Raw genomic sequence first — 20,205 nt, 5'->3', positions numbered from 1 at the left:
AGCATGTTTTACCATGTTGTTGCTTTGTAAAGCAGGTTACTCCTCATGTTTTCAAAGTTTACTTGTATAAAATAAGACAACAGGGCGCACCAACAAATTAGTCGGCCGATAAATTGGCTGAGATTTTCTTAATTTTGGGGAATCGCTGATTGGCCGATGATTTCATGGATTCGTCAGTCTCCCTTTTTGGTCTTCCCCAAGAGAGAGGGCTGATTGACTGATAACCGTTACAACAATAGTCAGCCCATTGTTGCCAACCTAGCAATTTTGATGCTATGTTTTGCAACTTTTCAGGAAAAAGAAAAATGGTATCAGCCAAATTTGTAATCCTCAGGCCGGACAGTCTGTGATCGGCCAGCAAACTGCAGTCTGTATACCCCTAACACAAATGCATGCCACACTTTTCAGTTTTTGGCCTTATCTTTTGGCTTTCTTCTTCAGCTGCACTAATAGACATAAAGCACAGCCATAAAACATTACCGTCTGTGGTTGTCACATGACAAAATCCCAAAAAGTGACAGTGATATGAATCCTTTTTCCAAACCATTAATCTTAAGCTACATTTCCGCCTGAAGAGAAGCTTGAGCTTTGAAAGCGATCAGCGTCTAAGGTGACCTACGTCTGTCTCTGTCACTTTGTACCGATGCTGCTCTTAGCTGCCGCTGATGATGCCAGCGTATTTACACACCTGCCAGCACCGAATCGTTTTGTCAGTGGTTGTTGTGAACAAGTCGTGCCCGCTGTTGGAAGCCGACTTGACAACAACTGATAAAGTAAAAACAAACACACAAACAAAAAAGGTTCAGCCTTTCCTTCCGTGTCAACCATCTTCACTTCCTCCTCTTCCACAGATCCTCCTTCCTGTTCTCCTCTCCATCTCCTTTTGATCTCCAGCTCTCCTTTTTTTGCTCCTCCCCTTCCGTTTTCTCTCCACACTTTTTTCCCTTTGCCCCCGTTTTCTGTACTCCCAACCTGTCACTCCCTCTCTGACTTGTTGTTTTTTTGTTTGTTTGTTTTTTTGCCGGCTGCCACTGATTTTAGCACCGATGAGCAGAGAGCCTAAAGTTAGGAAGCCCCAACCCCTCTTCCCGTCCCCGTTTGCCTATGTATCTTTGGGCGCCGTGTTGTTTGTGTTGCGGGGGCGGTGAGGGATGCTAATTAACGTGAAAATTGTTTGCTCTCATTTTGCTCCAACGTTCTCCGTTTCCTAATCTCGCCTTCTCACTGTGAGCTCTGGTTCTCTGTGCGCCGCTGCTCCCCCGCAGGGACAGATGAAGGTGGTGCCATCCTGTTATCTGCAGCACCAGCAGAAACTCTCTCTCTCTCTCTTTTTCTCTGTCTCTATCTCTCTCTCCTCATCACCCCTCCCAGCTCCACAAGCGTCCGCCAGCCGCAAAAACAGATGAACTGAACATCCGCGTTAACAGCGCACAGATGCATTCGTATATTCACACCCAGCTGTCCAGCCGCTTCATACCGCAGCTCTGCAGTTGTTGAAATTGAAATGCCACTTTGCGGGGAAAAAAGGGGAGCCAGAGTCAGGAAGCCTGGCGAACTTCCTGTGAAATATTTTACGAAATGAACATAAATTTCGGTTTTTGTTCTAGATGCTAAAAAAGCAACAACCAAAAAAAAAAGCCCTGGAGAATTGTGGAAAAAATGCTGCAGAAATGTTTTCCTGAGCTTTCCCCCCCTCCTCTCTCTCTCTCTCTTCCCACCAACTCAGACTGAAATTTAAAACATGATTGCTAACATAAGCGCGCTTTGAAGTAATAAGTGACCTGGATGACGAATTTCTGGGTGGCGTAACTCCACACTGCTTGATGGAGGAATCCACAAGAGCAAAATGCTGCATTTTAACAATGCATCCCCACAATGGAAACGTTTGACCTGCTTTTGAAGTTGTTCAAGCTTCACTTTTTGCTACTTTAAAGAGGAAGTTAGGTTTTCTAAATAGTTTATCTGTACAGATATGACACAGTTTGCTAAAGATGCAAATTAAGTCAGTCTACAGAGACACGTAGCGGGGTGCTAATACAGCGTTTGTTATAATTTGATTTTACTGTACAACTTTTAAAATCAAATTATATTTAAAGTAACTGGATCTTAAAGAAAGTGTTCAGTTTAATCGGAGTTGATTTGAGCCCATCTGGATTCTGTTTACCTGGAGAAATAAATTGGATCTATTTGATGATCCTGCAGATGACATTTGTTTCAATTTGAGGCCAGATAATTAAACAGAATTGAATTCAAATGCACCAACCCCATTACTGTTTACCTGGTTCTGTTTCAGTATCGACTGATTGGTGGTCCAGAGGAAGAACAAGTTTCGCTTTTAATCAGCTTAATTTAGAAACAAAAACCAGTAAAGACTCTTGAGTTTTATCAAGTTTAGCACTGGAACAATCAATGGAGCTGCGTTCAGAGTCGCTGTTTTCGGGCAGGTGTATAAATGCAGTTTGTGACGCCATTTGAATTCAATTCTGTTTAATTATCTGGCCTCAAATTGAAACAAATGTCATCTGCAGTATCATCAAATAGATCCAACTTATTTCTCCAGGTAAACAGAATCCAGATTGGCTCAAATCAAATCCGATTAAACTGAACACTTTGAGATCCAGTTACTTTAAATATAATTTGATTTTAAAAGATGTACAGTAAAATCAAACTCTGCTGGCCAAAACAAACGATGTATTAGCACCCCGCTACGTTTCTCTGTAGACTGATTTAATTTGCATACTTAGCAAACTGTGTCACATCTGTACAGATAAACTATTTAGAAAACTAAACTCCCTCTTTAAAGTAGCAAAATGTGAAGCTAAAAGACCTCAAATTATTTCTCCAGCTAACGCGAGACACGTGTTTGTTTTGGTGTCATTTACCCAGAATTCCCTGTGTCATAGCCTGCTTCCTGCTTTTAGAGTGGTGTCTGGCTCACTTGGTATTCACATATTTATTCAATGCATTTAGTTGAACAAAGATTTGAGCTTTCAGGCGGACCAGACGCATTCACACCTCCCCAAACAAACTGGACTTTCTAGGCAAACAGACTGGAGTTTGATTGAAATTGAAACAGATCTTATCCACCGATAAGCATTGGAACTACATCATTTAACAAAATTGCATAAAAGCACTGTAAGATCCTGCTCAGAAAAGGAGCTGTAGCCCTTCAAATGGAATTTTTTTTTTATTGTACACTATGATTAATGGTGTATAACCTTGTAAAAAAAAGAACTCTCTAACTTCTGTCCTGAGATTTCTTTCTCTCTCTGATTGAGGCATCAAAGTAGCAGAAGCTAAGAGTGTCTGAGCTATTGTTCCAGAACAATCACCACATGTGGGGCCCAGTATGTTTACTCACCAAAACTGGGATTTAACCTTGTAATAGCGGGCACTGCGCCGCAGCCTGATGGCCCAGAAAATTTGCCGTCCCCCGAGATCCGAGCGCCACATCTGTGCTGCGTGTACGGCTAATATTAAAATAACTTATGCTTTCCACCCCTCATTTATTTTTTGGTGCATGACAGCTCCTCAAGTACACGCAAGGCCCTTCAGTTGACACGGCAGCACTCGGGTTTTAGCGTTTCCCTCTCATTGTTATGCATCGTTGCTACAGCCTGTCAGTTTGATCCTTTCATTGCGTTTGTTTGATTTAAGAAAAAAAAAGTAGAAGCTTCAGCGTTTGTCTGTTATCCTTGTCTAATCGGGTCACTGACAACATGCCTTTTGCACCTGCAGTGACACGACGGAACCGCTCGTGGGAGTCGGCGGCGCCGAGCCTCGCTCAAACGCTGGAAAACGACTTGCACATTCCGATCAATTATTGAGATTCAGCAGACATTTAAATCTGACTGTTCGACTCAAACTGCAGCGCGTTCCCGCGGCGGCGGAGAGAGTGACTTGCGCATTTGGTTTCTCCGCAGCGGGAAGATGTCGTTTCGGTTCGGGATGAGGCATTAAGAGAGGCAGCCAATCGACTGCCCGACCCATAACCGAGTCTTGGTTGATGTGTGGGTGGCTGAGAATCATTGATATTAATGAGTCATGCCTCCGCCATCAAGACGATTTAAATTCACCCCTCGGACATATTTGACTTGAATTTCCATGAAGAAAAGCTTCCACTAAGGGCTAATTTTTTTCCCTCTGCGTCAGGAATATTTGGTCTGTTAGATTTTTCAGGTCACCAGTTTGCTGCATCTCCATCTTTAGAAATAAATTGATCAGCAATTATTTTTTTTTCTCCTGATCTTCAGTTTTTGTAAAGCTTTGAACTACTTGGTGTTAGTTTTAGCTGATTCTGATTTCTTTTTAAGAATGAAACCATAAAAAGATTTAAAAAAGCGTTGAAAATGTTTTTTTTATGTCTTCATGTTTTAACCCGTTTCATCCAAAGAGTTGTGAATGGTGATGCTGTGGGCCGTCATGCAACAAATGAGAAGAGGCCGTCTGACGGAAAATGTTTCAGTCGGCCAATTCCTGCTCAACAGTATCCATGTTTTCTTTACAAATGTGCGCAAAACTTTGTCAGGATGTCAAAAAAACACGATTTTGCAATTGCGGCGTTTCCATTAATTAAGAAACGCAATTAAAATTACACACGAATAAGTTTGTTCACTCGATAAGTCATTGAAAAACATGCCGCACTATCATCCTCCTACCACTTCTTGTCTTTTTCCTCATGGTTTCTGCCAGCAGCAACATCCGATTTATCATGTGACTCGTGATGCGAAAAAATTGTTTCCATTGCAGATTTTGGAAATAAACCGATTTTGATCATAGCATTGGAACTTTTTCTCGAAAAACACTTCTCTTTTTTTAATTGCAGTATTTCCTTTAAGCAAATGAATTTCAGGATGCGAAATTGTGCAATAATATGGTCAATGGAAATGCAGCCAGACACAGTCCTGGATGACGCCATCAGTTGTTGCCACACACTGCTAACCCATTTCATTTGCTTTTGCCGCTCATCTATAAATCTCTGTCTGGCCGCATGGTTAGAATGTATCTTCCAACATTTTTTATGCGCATTTTGAAGTAGTGATTGAAACGGCCAAATCCCAAATAATTTCCTCAACTTCTTTGCTTTCCTGAAAAGGAGTTAATGTGCTAAAGAGAAAAAGTTTCAGTATGCGGACTCTCCATTTTTCTAAGATGTTTGGTCCCTGCTGGATTGCAACCCCTACATCTTGTTTATTACATGTGTAGCATCAACATCTGACAAAATGACTCTTAACTTAGGCTGGTTGATTCACTTCAAACCAGTGGATGGGGAAAAACCCATACTTGGCATTTTCTTTTCCTTTTTTTGCGACATTTTAAAGGTTTGCTTAAAGTTCACATGGCAGTTTGCTGGAAACATGGCTAGAGAGACATTGGAGATGTGGATATTATCCTCCTTCTCTTATTTCTCATTGGTCCTTCTCCATAAATCCTCCTTTTCAGTTTCGCTTGTCTGTTTTTGAAGTATTGCTTAAGAAAACATTGGTGGAAGCGGCAAAATTCAAAGTAATTTCTTCAATTTTGCAAAAATTGAGGATTAGTAGGATTAATGCTAATTAGTAGCATTAGTAATGCTACTAATTTCCCCTCTAGTAGACAGAATGCTGACCGCATGATCAGGAATTGTAGAATGTAAAGTTTATATTCATCTACACTGTCAATATATTAAGTGACTCCATAAATTTATTTGCCAAAAAAGCAAAGCATTACCCAGTTCTTTAGCCCTGAAGCATGTCCTTATTCTTAATTTATTCAAACAATAGACCTTGGGAGCATTGATGTGAAAGTCAGGCGTTCTTGTGCAGTAATGTATCACCAGATGTAAAAGAAACAACAAAAAAAACAAGAATCTTACAGTATGCACAATCTGCTCAGTGTTTTCTCCACATGCAGCCTTGTTTATGTCCAGGTATAAAAGAAAAGGCCGTTTTTATTTCCAAGCAGAGACTCCCTCAGAGTGATGTCTTAAAGTGATTAATAATGAAAAACTGCTGTGCATGTAAACAGCCTGAGTGTTCAGTGGGCTCTATAAAGCATTTACCAGCTTGCTTTTCCTTGCTGTGTGCTCAGTGCGGTACTGTAAGTGTCACCAGAAATGAATCATTCATGCTAACCATCATGCACTGGATGACGCTTCACTGGACTCATTTTCTGCTGTGCCTGTTTTTAAAGTGGCGGTATTTATGTAAAGTTGACTTTTTTTTAGCATTATATCATGTCGTCGTGTTATTCCCTCTTCAAAAACAAACCTGGAGTGTTGCTTTGATTCTTTCATTCGTGTTTGAGAAATCCTCGAATCTCCCGTGGCAACCATTCAGGGACGCCTAAACGCTTCCTCTCAGAAACCGCTGCCAGTTTCCACTAAGACGAGCCTCACAGAGCAGCCCTCCCTTCTCAGCTCCTCCAGACTAGCCAGCAGCTATTGGCAAACCCTTTTTGGAACCGCACACCTGCTGAGCAACTTCAGTCCCACGCTCTTAAGAACAGCATAGCACTGTTGTGATGACATGCTGAAGGCAGAGACATGAGGCTGAGAGTAGGAGCTTCTTAAAGAGACAGAGGCCAATTTTAAGGCATCAAATTGTCACATTTCTTTAATGCTATGTTTGATATATATATATATATATATATATATATATATATATATATATATATATATATATATATACACACACACATCATTTTCATAACAACTGAACGCAACATAGGTACTAGGTTGTGCTACACAATTTACAGAACACCCGCCTTTTACTAGGTCTGTTATGTTGACCGCTAACAAATAACTGTTCGCACGTTGCAGCTAATTATTATTTTATTTGTTAATTTATGATTTGTCAAATGAAATTAATAGATGTTACTTATTATTTCATAGGTTTTTAGTCTTAGGTTCCTGCTTATTCCCAGACATTGTTGATCATTGACAGTTGAGGCACATGAGGCTGATCTATGGAAGAGTAAGAGCCTCTGTTGAAAAAAAGAAATAAATAAAAAATATTTTGCTCAGAATTGAGAGGGGAAAAAAGTCAAAATTCAGAGAAATATGTCAAAATTGTAAAAGAAAAAAAAAGAAAGGAAAAAAAAAAGTCAGAATTCTGACTTTTCATCTCAGAAGACTAAAGTCTAAATTCTGAGGAAAAAGTCTGAGTTCTTTCTCTGTTCAGTGGCCCTCATCCTCTTCCCTGCTGATCTCATTATAATGAACGTAAAATAAATAAATCTGTAGCAGCAATGCTTTAATTTGCAGAACAGTTGAGTCAGTCAAAGGTGCGGAGACGCAGGCTGCGTTTTGTGGCTGCGGCCTTCTTGCAGCTGCAGGTTTCGGGAGCCGTGAATTGCTCTGACGACTCACTTAAGAAAAGGAACGGCGCTCAGCTTGGGACTAAATTGTGATTGTTTCCTGTTGAAAGTCAGTGAAGTGGAACAGAAGAAATTACCATTTCATTTTCCGCCCATGGACACGTAAAATTACTGCTGCAGAATATAATCAAGGAAAACTCTGCGATGTTATGGCAGTTTGGAACGCCAAAGGGCTGCATCGATACGTGTATGCGTGTGTTGCTTAGGTGCATCCCTTCAATTGGGTTTACACACTCACAGAAACACACACATGCACTCAATTGTCATCTATATGTAGGAGGCAGATGGATATTTCGGGTTGGAGTGTGACCTTCAGGCTGTAGGAATGTTCTTCCCTCCGTCACACACGTTACATCGACTGGCTTTTCCTTTAAATATTTCAACTGTTGCCTGCATGAATGAGCGAGGTGAGGCGGGTCCAAAGCAATCAATTCCAGATGTCAGATTAAACTATAACCTGTTAACTAACGCCGAATCGTTCTACATCATTTTCCCGTGGCATTTGTTTTCATCTAATCATTATGGAGCTGAAAGCTTTTCTGGCCTCAAACTTGGAGGGAGATCAATCACAGGAAATTGGCTCAAAGGGAAGTGACATTGACCCCGGCTGTGACTCGGCGGCGCCGTGCGCACGCGTGCACGGACGGGTCCGATCCCCCGTCCCTTCCACTATGTGTTGGTGTTTGTACATAAACGTCGTTCAGGATTAGTGTCACCGGCGCCGCTGACAGGCTGGGAGGCGGGTGATTGACAGCGGGATAGAATGTGGAAGACTCTAAGAGTGAATATAAATCAAAGTCGTCAGCCTGCCACACTATTGTTGTTCAGGCTTTTTAGAAGCTCTACACAAAGACCCCATAGGAAAGACTGAATCTGGTTATGGATTATGATGTTGACCTCTTTTCCACCATCTGTACTCCTCCGAGCTGCATTGTTCTTTAGGGTGTTTTCACACCTAACTCTTCTGGCCTTTGAACAGAGCGGAGTGCGTTTCACCCTTTATTTCTGACCTTTTGTGCAGGTGTGAATGCAATCAAGTGGTCCAAACAACCGGACCACTTTTTGAGGTCGTCTCAGTCCGCTTTCAAACCATTCTGGTACAGTTCACTTTTGGTGTGAACACAGACCGGTGTCAATCCAAACCAACTGCAGGAAATATGCAATTTTTTGCCACTGTTGCTAGGCATTATGGTAAGGCAAGCAAACCTGCATCGCATGAGCTGCACTTGACACTGAAAATGGTATTGCAGTTGTAATAACAACACAAATGTTCACAAGTAGGACTTCTGTAGTTTATAGTCTATAGTTTTTCCAGGTCGGTGCTGTGTACTGCCCCCAATATTTCTGTCCAATGGAAGCGATGAGCTACAGCTGCATAGATTTATTTACAAATTAGAGTCCACTTGCAAAAAAGCACAATATGAAAGCAAAACACGGCAACTGAAAAAAATAAAGTTCGCTTTTGGTCTGGAGCAAACTAGCAGACCAAGGGACTTTCCAGGGTTAAGTAGACCCTTAAAGACTAGATCTCACCACCATGCACTTTTTTTCAATGTCTCTATTTGTGGCTGATAAATACAAATTAAACACTTGTTGGACAGAGCACAGGTAACAGGTTTAAACTAGAATATCAAAAGAAATATGGAAGTAGATGCCTAAGGTTGCTTAATGGCGACAGACCCAAAGGTACACAACAGTCTAGACATCAAGGATCATGGTTGTAGCTACAGTAATTCAGGAAACAAGAAAGATTTAAATGAAGTGATTAACTTGTCTAGGCTGCGACGATCCAGCCAAATTTGCAGTACCGTAATCCGTGACACTGCACTATATGAAAAATTCCAACGGTTTCTGAAAGGGAAGACGTTGCACGTTCCAACCAATATCGGGTTATTAAAGTAATTTCACTCCCACCGTAGCAGGGAGTGAAATTATCCTGACGGACGCTCTTTTAATAGACGGTACACTGCGAAAATACCTACTTGACGTTTTCGCAGTTCTGCGATGTTCTGGTTGTTATGGATAAATGGGCAAATATACTTACTTACAGGACATTTAAAGAACTGCATACAATTAAAATAAGCAAAAATGTCAAGGCGGACATTTCAAACTTTTGACTCAAAGGGTTATGGGAATGTTTGAAATGTCGGTTCACACAAGAAGATGTAGCTGTAAATGTATGACGGGGCTCGTCACAGAAGTGACGTCACTTCCTCTTCATTAATTTCCTGTGAAACTACCACGATGAGGCGACAACTTCTAGCCCTACTCCAGCCAAGTGACAGATGTGTCAAATTTTGAGCTTGTACTTTGTTCACACTTGGGCTTGCGCGACACAACACAGTAGAAAATCTTTCAATTTTAGTCGCTGCTGTCGCTATGCCGTTTTATTTGTTGGGTCTCACCCCAGATGACAGAAATTTTCAGCTGCCGATGTCGCTCCTCATTTGTTGAGCCTTTTAGTAAGCAGTTGAGCAGAGATTCCCCCAGTGTATTATAAGCCTGGCCAGCCACCAGGCTAAGCATTGCTGTAACATTTTGTAGTTGGTGTTCAGGTATTAATTTTCCAATCTTTCAATACCACATAATGATCAAGTGATATTTTCAAACTTTCCGTCAACTTTAAACATTTTTTAACCCTAAAACATGACGGGGTGCTGGATGAATGACCAACCACTGGGCTTAGCAAGCTTTCTGGGGGAGACCTTGAGTTGAGGGTTATGAAGGTTTGACCATTTTGTGGCTGCTGGGCAGAGAAATGAATGTTAAAAAAAAAAAATCTCGGATATTTCCCTAGTTTTCACCTTATGTCAATTCCTTCTCAGGTTTCGATTCTTGTGATTTCTTTGACCATAGATTGATAGTTTTGGTCTGTAAGAGAGAAAAGTTAACTCTAAAGTTTGATTTCTATGGCATCAGAAGTAGCTAACAGCTTTCCGCCGCAGCTTCTCTCTTTACTCTGCAAACTTGATAAATGAGACAAACTGCAAACCTTATTTGTATAACTGTCAATATTCTGGAAGCCAAGCTGCCAAGCTTTTCCTTTTTTGCTTCAAATACTAAGTCTCACACAAACCCTGTGTTGTTTTCTCTAAGCTGCTTCTTTCTGGTGCAGACTGACAGACTCGTTCTCTCGTCCCCATGGGACACCTGAGAGAGGAGGAGGGGAAAGAGAGAGAGAGACGGAGAGGCCCTGAACATGCATCAGAACCTTCCTGTCTGTCCTAAGGGGCCTCTCCAGGTGCTTGACTTCCTCTGCTGCCAGTGCAATGCCAGAATCTCTGCTCTCCTCCTCTATCAGCTTCTCAGTCTTTTGCTTCCTCCCCTTGTGAATCACTCCTTCTGCTCTCTCAATCTTTATCCACACATTTGCTGCTGCAAAACTGCTTGTATGTTTACCTCAGCCGCTATTCCCTTTGTTTGCTCTGTCGTTCTTTATTCCCTCCTCATCTTACCCTTCTCTTTCTGTCTTCTTTTCTATTCCTATCCCTTTTTACTGTTTTCTTCAACTCCCTGTTCTTAGTGTCTGACATCATTTTCAGGTTGCAGGTAGTCTAAGAAGTACCTCATGGCTAAGTCTTTGTCCTGATTGGTCCATGAGTCTTTGGCTGGTTAATAATCAATGAGCAGGATCACTTTGTTCTACTTTAAGCTTTCACTCTCTCCTCCTCACCGGAGCTGAAGGTAGAGCACAGGGAACATGTGCAACCATGGCCAAAGGTTTGGGCGGTGATGCAGGTCACTTTTGTGACTGATTTACAGTCTCTAATTTTGTAAAGCTCTGACCCATTTCAGCCATTTTTTTAAGAACAATATATGAAGATATTGGAAGACCGTTCAAAATACTTTTCATAGCCATCCAAACGTGTATATCATCCTGTAAAATGGATCCCCATCTATTTGTGCTTTAATATTCAGGAATTTCACTATAAAGCCATTAAAATATTTGTGTTAATTGTAGACCATATTTAAAGTATTCAGAAGAAAATGCAACTTGGGAACCTAGATGCAGTGCTGCTTGACATGCTATTGGCTGGCGTTTGCATAGCAACCAAACAAGATTGCTACGCAAAGGCTGCCTGGCGCTGATTGGCTGTTACCCCCAAGATCTGAGATAATGAACACTGTGGATGTTACCTGCTGGTGAAGAACAAGATAGTTACCACTGTGTGTGATAATGCACATTAAGGTAGTTTGAACTATTTGAGTTTGCAGTTCAAAGCATTTTTAGAGGTGATCAAGCATTTGCAGATTTCAGTTATTCACTATTCTCTTGTTTACTGAGCCTTTTCACCTTCTGCCGTGAAGAAATAAACAAAGCCGACTAGAAATAGTAAAGTGAAGATGGAGGACTTTTCACTTGTTGTTAGTTTGACAAAACCAGCGGTCCACTGAACTTTTTTTTGAAGCCAGAAAAAAAAATGAGTTCACATTTTTAGCGGTCTTTGGGATCTCATGTTGTACTTTTTGATTGCAAAAGCATTTCCTTTTTTTTGAGTTTTTCTCAGGTCAGCCACCAGGCAGTGCTGAAAATCAATTCCGTTCAAATTGCTCAGTAAATCTCTACTACAAATTTCTTTTGCACCCTTTTCCGTTTTTTTTTTAAATGCTAAGTTTACCTGAGTACATGCGGAGAGCTTTATTAGCTTTCAGAGTTTCTGTGTTTTAGCTAACTTCATTTGAGTTCAGTCAAGCCATCAGGACAGGTGAAGCTGTGAAAAAAGACATAAAAATACAACTAAAATCACTCGTAACCTACTGAGCTCACTGTTGGCTGTAAAGGAAAGTCAGAAGTTACGACAAGAAGGCTATGACTGCTGGATCTGCAAGTTTACGAGGGCATAGACGATTGAAAATGTTTGAATCTTAATTGTAATTGTTTTTCAGAATATGTTAAATCGTTAAAACAACAATAAAAATGTTAAAGTTACAAAACAAATGTCTAATTTTCCAAACTTTTGGCCAGAACTGTATGGTGCCAAGACTCTCTTGCTGAGGTATTTCCCTCTTGTCTATTCCCTTCTTTGTCACTGAGCACAGGTGTTTTCAGACCTTTGCTCTGTAGAAATGAATGTTGGCAGTGTGAGGCTAGGAAAAGAAAAGCTTGCACAATCATACTTGATCCTCGGACTAACCTGCACGTCTCTTACAGTTTAGGAGAAGAAAAAATGTCTGAATGCCATATCACAGACCTCCTGCATTTTCACTTTATTATTTTTAGTCAGGTTTGTTTATTTCTTCAGAGTAGAGGGTGAAAAGGCTTAGTAAACTTCATCTTTTTTTCTTTTTACTTTAAGGAAAGCATTTTATGAGAACTTCACTTCAAAATCCTCATTTTTCCTCAGCTGCTTTTTTTTTTCTATTTATTGCAAAAATTCTTGTTCCAGTGTTTTTTCTTTGTCATGTTAGTATGTCCTCTAGAATCTGACATTTTAGGCAGCTAATGATCTATGGTCACCAGACTTTTTTTTTCTTTTTTTTTAGCAAGACTTCATTTGGAAAGTAAGGGTAAAATCTGTTCATCACAGACTATCTGCTCGTTCTGGTTTCCAGAATTGCTCAATTCCAACCAGACTGGGTAGATGGAATCAGAGTTTTCAACTCTTCCCTAAGATTTCCAATAAAATTGAGATCTAGACTTTGAATGGACCATTCTGACACATGACTAAGCTTGTTTTATGTATTTTCCCGCCACACATTGCGATTTTGTAGCACAGTCAAGTAGCCATGTTAGCTATTATGAAAATGCTGTATATGTCAAACATAAGTTGAAAGAAGTTTGACTTCATAATTTGACACCTTACAATTGGACTCTGTCTCTTTAAGAAACTCCTACTCCTTCCTGTCATCACAACAATGCTACTCTATGAAATAGGCGGCGCTTTGTGAGAGCAAGCTTTTAGGCACTCCTGAATAGTTGCCATGGGAGATTCAAGGATTCCTCAAACATGCGTGAAACAAGCAAAACTCCCAAGTATGTTTTTGATGAGGGAATAACATAACATGATGTAAATCTCAAAAAAGTTGAATGAAAAACTTTTCCAGGCCAAAAAAAAGTTGATGCTATCAAATAGAAATGAGTCCAGTGAGATGATGCTCTCCACTGGGCGGCAGATCGCTGCCTCTCTAGTTGTGAGTGAAAAAATGTTCGGACATGCCGGTTTTTGTTTCGCTCCATCTCCTTCACCAAACCTAGACGAGATCCCCTACCCGCCTTCCCAGCTCCGTGCACAGCAGAAGGAGGTAAACAAAGCGTCTGAAGCTGCGTAGATTACACAGCCATTTGTATTCTGCTGCGTCTTCGATCCTTGTTCTATTCCAGGTAGTTAGGCTTTCTGTGAGAGGTCCCGCCTATCTGCAGGTGCTGCAGGGGTTGATGACAGGAGCAGGGTGCCGAAGAGGACCTCTGAGCAACCGCTGCTGCCGGCGCACGGTTCAGTGAACAAAACTTATCAGCCGCGGTGAAAATGAAGCGGCGCTTGGCCAGTGAGCAGGTTTCATTTGCCACCCCTGGAGTGAACGCCAGCAGCAGCAGGGAGGATTAGTATGCAGCTGGCTTCGGACAACACAACCGGTGTGTTGGTGTTTGCCCTGTGGCTGTTGTCTTGCTGTCAGGTTAGCCAATGACACGTCAGAGCTCACCTCGCTGGCCTAAGCAGCCTGTGGCAATAATGCACTTCCTCTGGCTCCATTTCCACTCTCCAGTCTGCCTTGGAAACAGTTGGTATTCATCATTTTTAACCATGTTTGATTGTGACAGGTTTACACATATGGCCTTTTTTTGCCAGCTGTTTCCTTCTTTGCTTAAGAACTAAACCAGATTTCACTTCACAACCATTTAAAGATGATGCTAAAACAAACTGATAGAGTTCGTGAAAACACTGCTGCAGTGAGATTCTGGTGTATTAAATTCTCTGTAACAGAGTTTTGAATTACATCATTACCAACACTGCTGCATATTTAAATAGGCAGGATTATGTAGAATTGACTTTTTTTGAGCTTACATTATGTTGTAATGTTATTTCCTCATCTAAAACATACCTGGAGTGTTTCTTTGTTTCTGTTCTGCATATTTGAGAAAGCCTTTAATCTCCCATAGCAACCATACACCGGTGCAAAAGCTAAAGCTCCTCCTCAGAGCTGCAGTTTCCAAACTTCAGCACTGCACAGCAGCCCTTCCCCATGACTCTCCCACTCAGCTCCTCACTAGCAAACACCTACCACAATGTTAGCTAAACTAGGTGTTGGCTAATACCTAGTTTAGCTAACATTGTGGTAGGTGTTTGCTAGTTGTTGCTGGCTAGTCTGAAGGAGCTGAGTCACTAGCTCCTGAGTTACTAAAAGGTTACTAGAGGAGTGAAGTTGTCTTGAGTTGCTGAAGGTGGAGTTTCATAAATTAAAGGAGCTTCTTAAACAGACAGAGACCCACTTTCAAGGCTTTAAATTACAAAGTCAAATTTCTTTCAAGTCATATTTGACATGTACAGCATTTTTATAACAACTGAAGGTAATTTGATTTTTTAAACACAAATGGCACTATGTGCCTAGAAAATACATAATACTTCCCTTTTAATGCTGGCTACGCTCAATAACTTTAAAGGTTTTACACGAGTCGGGTACATCTGAACAAAAAAACATCAGTGCCTTTTTATTTTCAGCTACGTGTGATGATACATCCTACTCATTAGACAGGAGGGTACACTACTTTTTTGGTTTTCAAAAAGTAGAGTGAAGGTTTGTTTTAATAAATAAGTAATCAGGTTAGGATATTATATTTCAGTTTTGACTAGAACCATTTATGCTTGTGTAATCCCAAAGAAAGTATTGAAAACGGTTCCTTTTTGTGTCTCAAATAAATCAAAGTTTTACTAAACCCTAGAAGTGGTTTAAACAATGTCGGTGTCATTATCCATTTCATGGTTGACTTGACTTTTTTTATATTTTGCTCAAACAGACTGTATTTATTAAAAACCCCTTAGGGCTAATGGGTAGCTGCTAAACAGAAACCAACTATAGCATAGATACCAACTACCCAGTCATGGTATTCTGACCAAGCTGAAATCAGTTGTATCCTCTGTTACTTTATTTATCTTTTCACTCATAATGCTGCCTCACAAACATTATTAAAGAAATGGTGGTTTCTTTCATGCTTTTGTAACCCACTCTTTGTTTTGCTGACTCTGTCAAGTTAGGATGCCGCTCTTGCGTCCTAACTCGAGGCAAAAGGGCACCACGTTGGAAACTTTGTCCTTTCTTGCTTCAAAATAAGATTCTAAAACAAAGATACAACATGTTGTCAACCTAAAGACGTTCGCTTGTCATTCCCGACGTTTCATTTTGCTTCCGTTTTGGTGTTATTTTGGTTGGTCACTACAACCAAAATAACAGCAAATCAGATTTACCCCGACATAGAAGTGCTTTACAACAAGATTGATGAAGCAAATACTGTATTACCTTCATGTACCGTCAACGTTGCTGTTGTAGTAGTTGCCACATTAAAGAGCAGGAACCTGCTTTCCATTCACCTGTCACTGTCAAGGGTCTGCGGCTATTCATCACCAGTCGTTAGCACTGCAGCTAAGGAAGTTTGCTTGTGGAAGTGGATTTATTTTAGGCACTGTGGGTATTTTTCTTCAAACTGAACCTTAGAGTGCTTTCAATCTACTTGTAGGCTGCCTCCGTGCTGCTTTAGAAAAAGCATGAAAACACAACATTTGAGACAGATCTCTGCAGTGAGTGGTGGGCGTTGCTGCCCTTTAGGCTACAAGCAGCGAGATCAACCCTCTGCAGAACCGACAGAAATCTGAACACTGTAATCTGATGTTTTGGCACCGAAATTCTTAAAGTCAAAAGACGTTTTCCGACTTATAAAGCGGGGTTTTCGAAATGAGAATGTGAGTGAATATCAGTAGCGTGTTTACTGTGGTACTTTACGGGGACAAAGATTATATTTAAATCTCGGATTTTTCCGTGAACCTCTCTGTAGCTGTCACTTCTGTGATTTATGTCTGTGCATTTGAATCAAAGAAGCAAGGTGTGATTGTCACAGGTGGTTGTGCAGAGACGGCGGAGGCCCGTAGCTGCTCGTCTCTGCTACGTCTGAAAGCGTGAGATGTCGGCGTAATGGGATGGTGAGATCTGAGGTGCCGCAAACTAGGTTTGTTTTCTTTGTGGAGCTTGAGATTTAATGAGGTGCGCGACCTGGTCTGTCTCTGTTTGTGTCATCTTTATGGTGTGCACCTCTATATGTTTCTGTCCTTTGATCTGTCTTTTGTTTCTTTGTCTTTTTTACATCGTCAATAATTTTCTCTTCTTCGTCTCTCATCTGCTGTGAATCTGTCGGCAATTTTTACAAGCATTATTCCTAATTTTTACCCTCTTTTTCTCGATTGCCATCTTCTCTCGCCCTCCTCCCTCACACTGCTAAGAAGAGAAGCACGTCTTTGATGTGAGGTTCATTTCCATTCACGTTGATCCTTCATCAGCACAATGTCGCTCTTGAAGCAGTGAGCAGAGAACCAGATCAATAAGACGACTGAACGGGTGGATCTCTTGAAGGTTTCTCTTCAGGCGAGGGAGAAAAAGGGAGTTATTTTTTTTATTTTCGATGGATGGCTCCTTAAAGGCTCACTCAGATTGGGGGTGTGTGTGTTTGGAGGTGAGGGTGAGGATGAACGAGGATCTTAAAGCATTACCTCCAATATCAGAAACAGGAGAGGCATTTATATTGGGGTTGTTAATCTTTGGAGAAAAGTCTACCTCACTGGAAAGTAAAAAGATGTTACGCTTCAGCGTGGGAGTTTCTAATTAAATACACCTCAGAAAGCCTGGAAAGTCTGTTCATGTATTGTATTTGAGCGGAGAAGAAAAGCCTAGTAAACACTGAAGGAGAAAGAAGAAAATCACATCCCATTAGCCTGTTTCTACTACATGCCAGTAACAAGAAGAGTTTTTTTTTTTTGACAGGTTGTTAGAACACATCTTTGTAGCAATCAGGTGGCTACCTTAAACTCATCCAGTGATTTGAGGTTTTGGGGCATTTGCTTGAATCTTTATTCCTGTATCTCAATTTCAACCTCCTTTTTTACTCCCAGTTAATCAGCCAGTTGCTGAAATAGTTACATTTTTGAACCACTAAATTATAAGGTCGAAAAAGTAATAGTAATTGCATCAAAACACCACTGCATTCTTTGAATGCTGTTTTGAGATCAGAAAAATATAAAACCTAGTACCTGCATCAATGACCCTATGACAGAGTTTTTTAAATTTGATGGTGGATTGTTAGATTTAATTGCAGAAATAATAAGACTTACAAAATCAGCAGACTTGGGGAAGGGGGCGTGGGGGATCTCTACTTCACAGTAAAACCCTGATCTTCACCGGTTATCTGGGCTCCAGATGTTGGGGAAGGAACTGAAACTACATCAGTGTATTTATTGAAGCTCATTCTTTCCAATCCCAACTCTCCCCAATTAACAGTGGTGTTCCCCACGGCTGTATCCTTGCATCCTTCTTCCTCTTTAAAATATTTTCAGAGATTACAGTACAAATTTCCACTCCTACACAGAGGACACTCAGCTCTTTGTTTCAAACCCACCACATCACCGCCCCACTCCTCCCTTCTTGACTTCTTGATTCATAACCTTCTCATACGTAATGTAAATGAAACTGAAATATTTCTTATTGGCACGAAATCCACAGTCTCCAAATCTGTCAAATATTTTGTTGCATGTCGACCATTCTGCTGTTCTCCGTCCCCATAAGTCAAGAATCTGGGTGTTATCCTCGACACCAACCTCTTCACGGCTCCTATTGCTTTCATAATCTCCTCCCCTCGCTGCATTTTTAACCTTTGTTCATGTTTTGTTGTTCTTATAATGTTCTTGATGTAAAGCAAACTTTGAGTCTTGAGAGGCGCCCAGATAAAATGTATTCTTCCCATCATTACTTAAAAAGAACCATTGAATTTCCGTAGAAATGTCATGTCACCCTCAACGGCATGTTGAGGCGCTTCTTACATATGTATATTATCCAATTTGAATGACAATGTGGTGTACGTTGTCATTACAGTGACAAATGTTATCAGTGTACCTGCAGATTTTCTTTGTTGATTAAAATCTCCTGGAAACATCGAGCTGTCAAATTAGTTTTGCTTGGCTCATTAGGACTTTTTGACATATTGCTGAATAATAACCCATCAGAGAATATAAGCCTGCAGCAACTAAAAGACAAACATTGTGCTCAGATTGTTGAAGACAGACCTAAACATTTTTTTTAGATTGCATAAGGCAGAAATGTTTAAGGTGCAACTAAACCGCAAATCAAAATTTTTTTTTTGCTGATGAACTGTCTGAATAAGTCATTCACGGTTCTATCTTTAAGTTACTGTGTGAATTTTGACATTATGTAAATTTGTTTTGTTCTGAAATATTTTGCTGTCATAGTACTGGCCTCCATAGGTGGAGCAGTTCTTCAGTAGTTAATTTTTCCGATTGGTTACAGCGGTACAGCTTCATACAATCACGTGACGCAGCCTGGGTATGAAACGGTTTTATTCAGACACACGGCCTCACCTGGTGGTGAGTCGGCGTTAGAATAGCGATTGTGGCTGTGGCGAACATTGATTGATGGTGTTACTCCACTTTGCAAATGTGTGATTTCTTCCCGCATGGCAACAATAGGTACAGTGAAATGTCAAGAGGCTCAATGGAGTTTATGCTAAAATGGAAGTTAGGTTAGGAAGTTTAGCGTAAATTCTCTAAATAATTTCTGTTGTCACTTGCGTATTTTGTTGACACTTCTGTATACCATCAATATGTTAAGAGAGTGACAGAAAATCTTCAGATGTTCTGAGATTCATGAACTGAAAAGGATTTTGATAGACTTTAGCCTGTGTACGTTTGAGTACCCAGCGCCCGCTCTTTGTTTTGTGCCGTCATGTGAACACTAATGCTATAGTTGCTCTTTTGCCCTGTCACTTTACATCCAGATAAAGGAAGATGCCGACTCAAAACCACCCAGAAACTAGTAGAGCACATGGAACAATTTCCATTCCAATTAAAGCTGTTTTACCTGGAGTTGTTTAAACTGAAAGCCCTACTGTGCCTTGCCTTCCTCCTCTGCCTTTTTTTTACCGGCCTGAACAGATGTTGCCTCTGTTTGACATTAAACACTTTCCCCACATGTTGTGGAGCAGTGACATCATCCACAGTTGCTTTATATGCTGTGAAGGCGCTTCTAGTCACGACCCCACAGGAGTTCTCCTTTTGTCTACACAAAGCAGGTGGAGCCTTTGAATGTTAAATTTTTTGAGTGCTAGGATTGTCATAAAAAGAGCCTCTTAGAGAACCTTCTCCTAATTTAATAGGGGTATGATTGAGCTGATTTAAAGTATTGTAAAAAACAATTCTGGTTATGATTTTCTTCATTGGAGTTGGATGAAGTGGTTAGCTGCAGTCCTAACTTCAGCCGATTGCTTTTTAAGAACACAATTCACATGCTGCTCTGTAAACGTATAGACGACACAAAATAACTCCTCTGCCTCCCAGTTTTTCTCCCGTCCTCAATTTGTCTCCGAATTTCATGCTCATCTATTCATCTCCCCACCTTTCCGCAGCTGCTTCCTGTCGCTGCTGCTGGTGGCCGCCGTGGTGTGGAAAATCAAACAGAGCTGCTGGGCGTCACGACGACGAGAAGTAAGTCCGAATCTTTTTATTTATTAATTTTTTTTAAGGAAATATAGATTTCCTCCTTCCCCATGTTTGGGGAAAAAACAACCATCGCAATTGGTTTGCAATATAACCACATTTGTGGTTATATTTATATTTGATGCTGTGAAATTTCGGTTTA

The 20,205-nt window shown here is 40.7% G+C and overlaps 1 protein-coding gene across 3 annotated transcripts in view; it reads left to right on the top strand.

Annotated features, from left to right (window-relative positions):
• The window catches only part of atrn (attractin), a 151,540-nt gene that overhangs the window by 69,295 nt on the left and 62,040 nt on the right, over positions 1-20,205 (top strand). For all 3 annotated transcript variants that reach the window (XM_028001581.1, XM_028001584.1, XM_028001583.1), the window contains exon 26: positions 19,973-20,051. In XM_028001581.1, the coding sequence (XP_027857382.1) occupies positions 19,973-20,051 (79 nt within the window). The remainder of the gene's footprint in view (positions 1-19,972; positions 20,052-20,205) is intronic.

The sequence above is a fragment of the Xiphophorus couchianus genome, chromosome 19 (assembly GCF_001444195.1).
Source record: "Xiphophorus couchianus chromosome 19, X_couchianus-1.0, whole genome shotgun sequence".
In the NCBI taxonomy this organism is placed as follows: Eukaryota; Metazoa; Chordata; class Actinopteri; order Cyprinodontiformes; family Poeciliidae; genus Xiphophorus; species Xiphophorus couchianus.
This window is presented reverse-complemented; position numbering and strand designations above follow the sequence as displayed.